Source organism: Myotis lucifugus, unplaced genomic scaffold (genome assembly GCF_000147115.1).
Source record: "Myotis lucifugus unplaced genomic scaffold, Myoluc2.0 scaffold_190, whole genome shotgun sequence".
NCBI classification, from domain to species: domain Eukaryota; kingdom Metazoa; phylum Chordata; class Mammalia; order Chiroptera; family Vespertilionidae; genus Myotis; species Myotis lucifugus.
In genome coordinates, this window is record NW_005871238.1 from 1,514,291 (window position 1) to 1,523,283 (window position 8,993).

General features: G+C 56.5%; 1 protein-coding gene across 1 annotated transcript in view; it reads right to left on the minus strand.

Moving 5' to 3' along the window:
- The window catches only part of IGSF9 (immunoglobulin superfamily member 9), an 18,796-nt gene that overhangs the window by 4,568 nt on the left and 5,235 nt on the right, over positions 1-8,993 (minus strand). The window contains 9 exon segments of the mRNA XM_014462785.2: positions 75-332; positions 1,027-1,167; positions 2,669-2,811; positions 2,903-3,026; positions 3,028-3,049; positions 3,153-3,294; positions 5,283-5,400; positions 5,576-5,730; positions 6,474-6,626. Coding sequence (XP_014318271.1) covers positions 75-332; positions 1,027-1,167; positions 2,669-2,811; positions 2,903-3,026; positions 3,028-3,049; positions 3,153-3,294; positions 5,283-5,400; positions 5,576-5,730; positions 6,474-6,626 — 1,256 coding nt within the window.

Genomic DNA, 8,993 nt, shown 5'->3' on the forward strand with positions numbered 1-8,993 from the left:
CCCCGGCCCACCTACAAGACACCGGTCAGCCCTGAGGACACACGCAGCCACCCCTCACCACGGGCGCCCCATCCTTGCGGGGCGGCTCCAGCTTCCTCCCCGCCTTGCGTCTGAGGAGCCCTTTCCCTTCCCACGTCCTCCTTCCCACACGACGCCCAGGGGCAGGGAGAGGGGGATGCGCGGGCAGAGGATAGGCACGCAGCCCGGACCCTTACCTTGGCCCAAGAGACGGCTGGAGGGGGGTCTCCTCGCGCAGAGCAGGGGATGAGTAGGTCCCGCCCTACTTCTTGGAAATATTCTTCTTTGGGCCGTTCTAGAAAAGCTGGGGGGGCCTGCAACCCAGAGCTGGCATTGGGAAGGCCCTCTCACACTGTGTCCCCGTTCTGGGGCTCCACCGCACCTCAGGCTCATCTCTCACTCTCTCCCTAACTGTGTTTCTGTTCCCCTGGTGGGACAGGGGAGACTGGGGCGCTGGGCGGCCTTTTTGAGGTGTACAGGTCAAGGTCAGTGGGGGGGGGGGGGTGGAACGAGTATCTGACTGTGGATGTGCTGTGTGACTGATGGCCCATCTCCCTAGCACAGTGATGGCGAACCTATGACACGCGTGTCAGAGGTGACACACGAACTCGTTTTTTTGGTTAATTTTTCTTTGTTAAATGGCATTTAAATCTATAAAATAAATATCAAAAATATAAGTCTTTGTTTTACTACGGTTGCAAATATCAAAACATTTCTATATGTGACCCGGCACCAGAGTTAAGTTAGGGTTTTTCAAAATGCTGACACGCCGAGCTCAGAAGGTTCGCCATCACTGCACTAGCACCACCTCTGCAAAAAGACCCTAGGATGGCATCTGACCGCTGCTGCTGTGGCCACACAAGAAACAGAGACTTGGAAGCCCACCCCCCAACACACACACACACACACACACACACACACACACACACACCTCTACCAGCCAGGTGTCCACACAGGGGGCATCTTCAGCCACCTGCCCCGCCGCTGCTGGCTAACCCGGGGCCTCACCTTGAGCAGCACTCGGGTCACGGGGGAGGGCCCTGCCGTGCCAAGGCTATTGTAAGGGGTGCAGGCGTATTCTCCCAGGGCATCCTCATTCCCCAGGGCAATGACCAGCGAGCCTTCTGGGCCCTGGGACCAGCCGGGGAACTGGAGGGAAGAGGAGATGACAATGAGGAAAACGAAGTCAGCAGAAGCAAAACCGAGATGGAGAGAGGCCATGCCAGGGAGGAGGAAGCCCACCGCTATGCAGAGGACACCACAGCTCAACCTCCAGGCCTGACCTCTCCGCACCCCAGTCCTCTCTCTCCCTTTCCCAGAGTGGGGCCACCCCCACGGGCAGTGAAGGCCAGCACTGCACAACTCCAGGGAATACAGTGTGGATGGCGCCCCCTACAGGTGAGCTGCTGGAACCTCATCTATTTGTCTTCCCAGCACTCCATGACTAAATTCAGCATCTTCCATCCCAAATCAGATCCTTTTCCGGGCTTCCCTATTTCTGTGAAAGGCCCCACTGTCCTTGCTCACCTCTAACTCCTCATTCTCCCTCACTCCCCCGTCTACATACCCACCAGGTCTGTCCTCCTGGGATGGCCTCTTGTCTAGACGTGAGGCCATCCATCTTCATGTCCTCCTCTCTGACTCAAGAGACACAACTCCCACCTGGACCACTTCAACAGCCCCTGAACCCCTCTCCCTGCCCACTCTCTCCCCCTCCATTCCATCCAACAAATGCAACTCCTGCTACCACACCATCGCTCAAGCAACTTCACTGCCTCCAACTGCCTTTAGACTTTTTTCCCCCCAACATTCAACAAAAATCTATTGAGTACTATTACGGCCGTAACCCTGGGGACACTAGGATTAAAAGATGCAATACTAGCCCACAAGGAATTTATAGTCTTTGCAGACAAACAAAAGATCCCAATCTCCTTGGGATGAGGTCATATTACGTTGCATCCAGAGTTCTTCCTTTTGGCACCAGCCTGCCTTCCCAGCCTCCTGAGCACATGCATATCCACACATGCTCCCCCCACGCTGGGTGGCTCATTGTGTCAGAGATGCACTCTGGTGTTTTTTGCCTTTGGGCCCTGGTTTCTGCATGGCATGTCTGTCCACCCTTCAAGGCCCACCACAAAAGTCCCAGCCGGTAGCTGATCTATCCTCGACCAGTGCCTAACAGGAAGGTACTTCCTCCATCCCTGGCCTTCCAGCACAGTGTCCCTGTGGCTGTCCCTCCGGCTTCTAGGCTGTGCCCTCCTTAAGCACGGACGTCTCTCTGCTCGGCTCCCCACGCAGCACCCTGCACAGTCCCCGGCAGCACGTGTATGTTCTAGTCCAGGGGTCCTCAAACTTTTTAAACAGGGGGCCAGTTCACTGTCCCTCAGACCGTTGGAGGGCCGGACTATAGTTTAAAAAAAAACTATGAACAAATTCCTATGCGCACTGCACATATCTTATTTTGAAGTAAAAAAAACAAAACGGGAACAAATACAATGTTTGTATTTGCATGTGGCCCGCGGGCCGTAGTTTGAGGACCCCTGTTCTAGTCGGTGAATTAAATTAGACTGAACTAACTCCGCCCCAGCTGTCCTGACTGGAAAAACAAGCCGAGGCCTCCCTCCCCTGCCCCAAGCCTGTCAGCCTGTACCTTGTCCAGCTGCAGGGCCTGCCCATCCTTGGTCCAGCTGACGAAGAGCAGCGGGGGATTGGCACGAACTGGGCACCGGATCACCCCTCGCATGCCGATGGGCAGGGGTGTCTCAGGAGGCATCGCCGTCACCTGGGCTGGGTCTGGGGGGAAACGGTGGCAAATGATGCAGGAGGCGCCGGGCCTGGCCCAGGGGAGGGGGCAGGCTGTGAGGGGAGCAGGGGTCAGGCTTACAGAGCACAGTGAGGTAGGCGGAGGCGGAAGGCGGGTGCGGGAGGCCGTTGCTGGGCACGCAGGTGTAGCGGCCCGCATCATCAGGCTGGGCCGCCCGCAGCCACAGGCTCCCATCCACCAGGATCCCGCACGCGCGACTGCAGGCGGCTGCAATGGGGCACGTGTGGGGAGGAGTCTAGGCCTGGCTCAGCCAAGAGGCTCCCCCAAACCTGCCCCCCCTCCGTCCCCGCCCCATCCCTCAGAGCCCCACCTAATGTGGAAGACGTTGACGCTGTCCTGGAACCAGCTGTAGGTGAGGTTGGCAGGGTACGCCTCGGCCCGGCAGGCCAAGGAGATATCCTGGGAGGCATTGACCGTGCTGTTCTTGGGGGGTGCCGCGATGACTGGGGGTCCTGTGGGGAGCACAGGGGTGGGAGGGGCCTCAGCCCACAGTCTTCCCAGACACCTGAGTTCACTTTTACTGCTCTTCCTGGAGCTGCCCTCTAGAACACTCCTTCACCCAGCAACTCCTGCCTGAAACCGTGTGTGTGTGTGTGTGTGTGTGTGTGTGTGCGTGTGTGTGTGTGTGTGTGTGTGTGTGTGTGTGTGTGTTGGGGAGGGGTACCAGGGTTTAACTCTCCACTCATTCACCCTCTAGACCAGTGATGGCGAACCTTTTGAGCTCGGCGGTGTCAGCATTTTGAAAAACCCTAACTTAACTCTGGGTGCCGCGTCACAGGCTCCCCACCTCTCCCCCTCTGATGGCCATCCATGCACCGAATGGCCATTTATTTATTCTTTGGCCACAGAACACATCTACTCCAGACCCCAGAGCAGCTGCTGTCTCCTACCGTGTGCAGCTCACACGTCCTGACTCCGCCCTCCCGATCCCAGCCCTCCCGCCTGGCCAGCCCTTTTCACACGTCAGCGCCTATGGGCGGCTGTTAGCTACGTGGGGGCAGCGCGATGTGACTCGTGCCAGGTCACTCCTGTCCCAGGCCTTTGCTTTCTGAACCCCCATCTCGGGGGCGCTTCCTGAGAGCCCGCTCAAGCCACAGAGCACCACCCCAGCAGCTGCCGCTGCTCTGCTCGCTCCCCTCTCCGCTCCCAGGGGCTCTGCCTAGCCCTGCTCATTGCCTTTCACTCCTCAGAAGAGACTGTGTCGCTGGGAACAGAGAGAGAAACGAAGGCTCACACAGATTGTCATACTGTAGCGGTAAGGCTGCCGAGGGTTGGTGTGCAATAGAGAGGTGGTTAAGAGATCAACTGAAGGGCTTGTATGCAGGCATATGAGCATGACCCATCGACATAAGACACTGAGGGGTAGGGGAAGCCGGGGTATTGTCAAGGGCGGGGGGAAAAAAAAGGACACATATGTAATACCCTTTGTAATGCTTTAAGCAATAAATAAATAAATAAATAAATAAATAAATAAATAAATAAATAATAAATAGAAAAAAAAAAAGAAAGAAAAGAAACGAAGGCTCAGAGGCAGAGAGGCTGTGAGCGGCTTCCCAAGGTCAGCAGGGAAGGTGAGGTTCACAGTCAGCCTTCCCAACACCAAAGACTTCACCCTCAGCCATTCCCGACACGGCCTTTCAGGGGCTCGATGGAGGCAGGGTCCAGGCCTTCTGTTGCTCAGCTTTCATTCTAAAGGGGAGGTCTTGGCCAGGAATTACTAGGTGCTGATCACTAATTAAATTCTTGTCACCGCCCTACAATTTGTGGGAGTAGATACGAACCTCTTTACACTCCGGTGTGGGGTGAATTTCCCGCCAAAATATAAGATGGCGCGGGCAATTATTGGCAATTATTTAGGTTTCCCGCACAAAATCAGGGATTTTTATGATACCTATTACCCCAATGGGTATGAAACGGTTCGCATACGCAGGTAGGTATCTTTGTGAACGGCAAACAAACAAATATTTGGTAATACGCAGTTACAATCGGCCCGAGATACACGTTTCCCGCACTCCACCGCAAATCTATATGAACCGAGTTACGACGGCTCCCGCGGAGTACGCGCAATTCACGCGAGCCGACTTAACTCGTTTCCCCCACTCCAAGTGTTTATATAGATGGGGAGACCGGGGGCCACGGGGGCCACGGGGGCCACGGGGGCCACAGGGCTCATGAACGAACACCAGCACCCATGCTTTCGCCTCTACACTGCAGCACTTTGCACTAAATGTCTATTTGTCTGCTTACCGAACCTTTTAAAACGTAAGATGCCAATTTTAGAAGAACAGCCTGTGTTGGGAGCTGCCTCACTCTCCACGGGCCCCTGTCCTCAGGCATAAGTCTCCTCCAAATTCCAGATGTGCACCCCCCACCACCCCCCCCACCACAATCAGGCCTCCCCATCGGTGTCCCAGCTCCCGGCCTTCCCCAAGGACGGCACCTAGCACAAGCAGCTGCGTGGCGTGGGTGGTGCTGCCCTCGGAATTGGAGGCCTGGCAGGTGTAGATCCCAGCGCTGCCTCGCTCCACCCGCCGGATCCACAGCGTCCCATTCTGCACCTAGGGTAGGAGTGGAGGGGGAAGGCCCCTCCAGCAGGCCTCAGACCCTGCATTTCCCAGGTTGGCCAGCAGAGGGAGGCAGCACCCCAGGCTCCTCTGGCCTTGGCCAGCTCTGTCCCACAGCCCGTCCCCACACCCCCACCTGCCCCTCACTCCAGCCAGTAACAGGATTCACCTGCATCGGGCCCTGGCCCTGGCTGAGGTCCTGTCCTCGGAGCTTCCAAGTCACATGAGGCTGGGGGCTGCCATGGGCCACACAACGCAAGGTCAAGGGCTCCAGTTCCTTAACTTCCAGCACCTGAGGAGGTGTCTCCAGGAATTGAGGGGGTGCTGCAGAGAGAGAGGCATCAGGGCCTGCCAGAGGAGCTCCCGGCCTGCAGGCAGGGAGACAGATCAGGGCTGCAGCCTCCGCCCACCCAGCTTCACAGGCACCCCCAGCCCAGGGCCACCCTGTCTGCTGCTCTCGGGGCTGAATGAGGATTGCACCAGCCCAGCCTGAAATGGTTTGCAGAGTTGGCAACGGGGTCTGAGCACAGGCAGGGTGCTCAGAGCCAGGTGCCCCTAGAAGAGCACTGTTCTGGGCATCAGGAGGCCAGGGTTCTAGACTCCACTCTGCCCCTAATCAGTGGCATGACCCAGTCTCCCTGTGCCCCTGTCTACTCATCTATAAAATGGGAATAATTATGACCTCCTTCCTTCTCAGAGTTGAGAAAGAATTCATGTGGTATTGGGTTAAAAGCTATTTTTGAAAAATATGCTGTATATATGTGATCTGTGTTTCACTCAGGGCCCAAGAGCCCCCACCCCTTACCCATTACTCTCTCCTGGCCAGGGAGGCAGGAGCAGGGAAGAGAGGGGAAGAGAAAGTTCCTAACAGAGAGCCTCTAGACCCTAGACTGGATTTCGAAGACCGGAAAGTGCAGGAGTGGGCGTGGGAGGGACAGAATACAAACAATGAGAGCAAATAAGGGTGTCAGCAAGGGTGGGGGCGGAGAATCTGCCATACTCCTCCCCCTACACACCCTCCCCCTTCACCAGCCAGGGGCCCCATCACCCTGCTCCCAGCTTCATACAATTGACTGTGAGGTGCACCCAGGAGCCGTTAGCAGAGTCGTCTTCAGGGCTGTGCCTGTCCAGGAAGAGCACGCGGCATTCGTACCAGCCCTGGTCCTCCACCCGGAGCCCCTCGATCTGGAGAGATGCCCCCTTCTGCAGGCGGACTCGCCCTGGAGGAGGAGCCCTGAATCAGGGTGCTGCAGGGACCCAAGGGAGCCCCAAACCCTAGTCACACTGGTCATTCTCAGAGGTCAACACTGGGCCCAGTCTCTCCCCGTTACCCTGATGGAGTGGGGTCTGCAGAGGCGCAGAGGGTCCTGAGGGCAGGTCCCTCGTCAGCCCCTCTCGTTGCTCCTGCATCAGCAGTGGGGACCAGTCTCGACAAAGGGAACCCAGAACTAAAGAGGCGGACAGCTTCCAGGACAGTTGGGGGAGCAGGTTGAAGAGCCAGCACTGAGTATCCTTGGATTCTTCCAGGATCTGCCCCTCCCATGAGTCCTCCTCCTGCCACAGGACTCTGTCCCCGGAAGCTCAGCAGTGTCTGGGGCCTAAGCAGATACCCAGATCTACTCTCCCAAAGGCCCTAATCCCTCAGGGCTATTATCAGTGGCCTAAGCGCCTTTGGGTGGCCAGAGTCCAGCCCCGCCAGGCAGCAAGTTCAGCAGCGTCCTCACCCCACCCCTCACACCCCGGGGCACCCAGGCCCCAGCTGACTGACATAGAGCTCCACAAGGCCACACAGCCCAGCACAGGCAGGCACTGCATCCCCACCTCACTCAGCATCTACACCGCCCCACCAGGGACGGAGGGTGCCCCCAAATCCCTCAGCAGCTCCCGACAGCCCTGCATCCCAGACAGCTGCCTGGCAGTGCAATGCAGAAAGAATGGCAGCTCTGCTATATACCCTAATCTCTCTCAACTTCAGTGTCCTCATCTGTAAAAGGAGAGAGAACTCCGGGTGGAGGGGAGGGGAGAGGTCATGCAGGGAAGGCAGGCAGCATGGCGCCCGGCATCAGCTTGTGCTCACATAAAGATTGATGAGCAAATAAATGAGCTCAAGGTTTGAAATCAGCAATCTGCATTCACTCCGGGCCCCGGCCCACACCTCGTAACACATCCTCTCCCTTCCCTTACCCTGTAGCGGCACCACAGTGCACCAAGCCCCCCTCCCAGAAACCCAGCATCACCTATTCCTCTCGCCGTGACCGCTCCCTCTACCTGTCCAGTACATCTTTCATATTCTACCTATACCGCTGTTCTTTCTCTACCTCCTTCACCGTAGTTTAGTCCTGGGTATCTCTCACCTGCATGACTGACAGCCTACTGAGAGGTCTCCCTCCTCCGGCTGAGCCCTCTGCATTCATCCGCTGCCCACCCCACCTGGACCTTGCATGTGGTTAAAAGACACAAGTCCCTTAGCACTGTGCCCACTCCAACCAGACTGTGGCCCAAATTAGCCCTTCCCAATACTAGGAATCCTACAGCTGTCTGTGCACTCACCCACCCCATCTGCTTCCACCCTAACCTCTCTCCCCTAGAGAGGTGACCTTTCTGAACTAGAGTCTGACCCCATGGCGCCCCCACTGCCATCTGGGAAGAGAATGACTAAGTGGAGGCCGGCTTTGTGATCGTGCGTGGGGGACTTCTTCCCCCCAGGAATGAAGTCCAGGGGTGTGGGTTCTCTAGGAAGGGTGGGCCTGTTTAAAGGGCTTGGTATTTGCATCTCCACCTAGGAGATAAGCCGAGGACCTGCAGGTAAATATTTAACATAATCACACCTTCCCACCCACCATAACATTCCTCAGTAACCCTAATCTACCTGGACGTGCAACCTCACAGACTGCAGGCTGCCACCTCCTCTAACTGCCATGTGATAAACTTTTCATTGTGGTCTTCATCTCTACAAAGAAGGCGGAAGAGGAAGGGAAATTGAATGTTGAATACGGGCTGTGCGATATGAGGCACTGTCACCGTATTTCATCCTCCCCAAAATTCCATTATAGAGGAAGGAACTGATAGTAAGTTTCTTCCCCAAATCACATGACTAGTGAGTGCCAAAGCCAGGCCTTCTTTCTCAGATGGTCATGCTTTCACCGCACACTGGTGTCAGGAGCATGCAATGCTCAAGGCACCAGCACGGAGCACTCTCAGTGTGCTCACTCCGGTGTTAGTAGCCAGTGGTAACAGTTCCGAGTGTGCTGACCAGAACCAGTGAAGACCCTGCATGTCCTAACTTTCCCGTGCGATGTGCACCGCTAGACCCATTACAGAACAGGAAGATGGCCGGGGCGGGCAGTCCTGAGTCTACCTGAGTCCTCGGTCCACATCCTGGAGGCCCACCCTCCACCCATGGGGCCAGAGCCTGGAGGACTTGAGTCCTCCCTGCATGCAGGGATGTATAAAGGAAGCAGGAGACGCATCGCTGCTCTCACAAGCTCCCAGCAGGCAGGGAACCCACACTCACGTTCACGTACACACAGTTCCAAACAATGGTGCTAACTGCGCCCAGACATTCCAAGAGACTGAAGCGAGAGGAG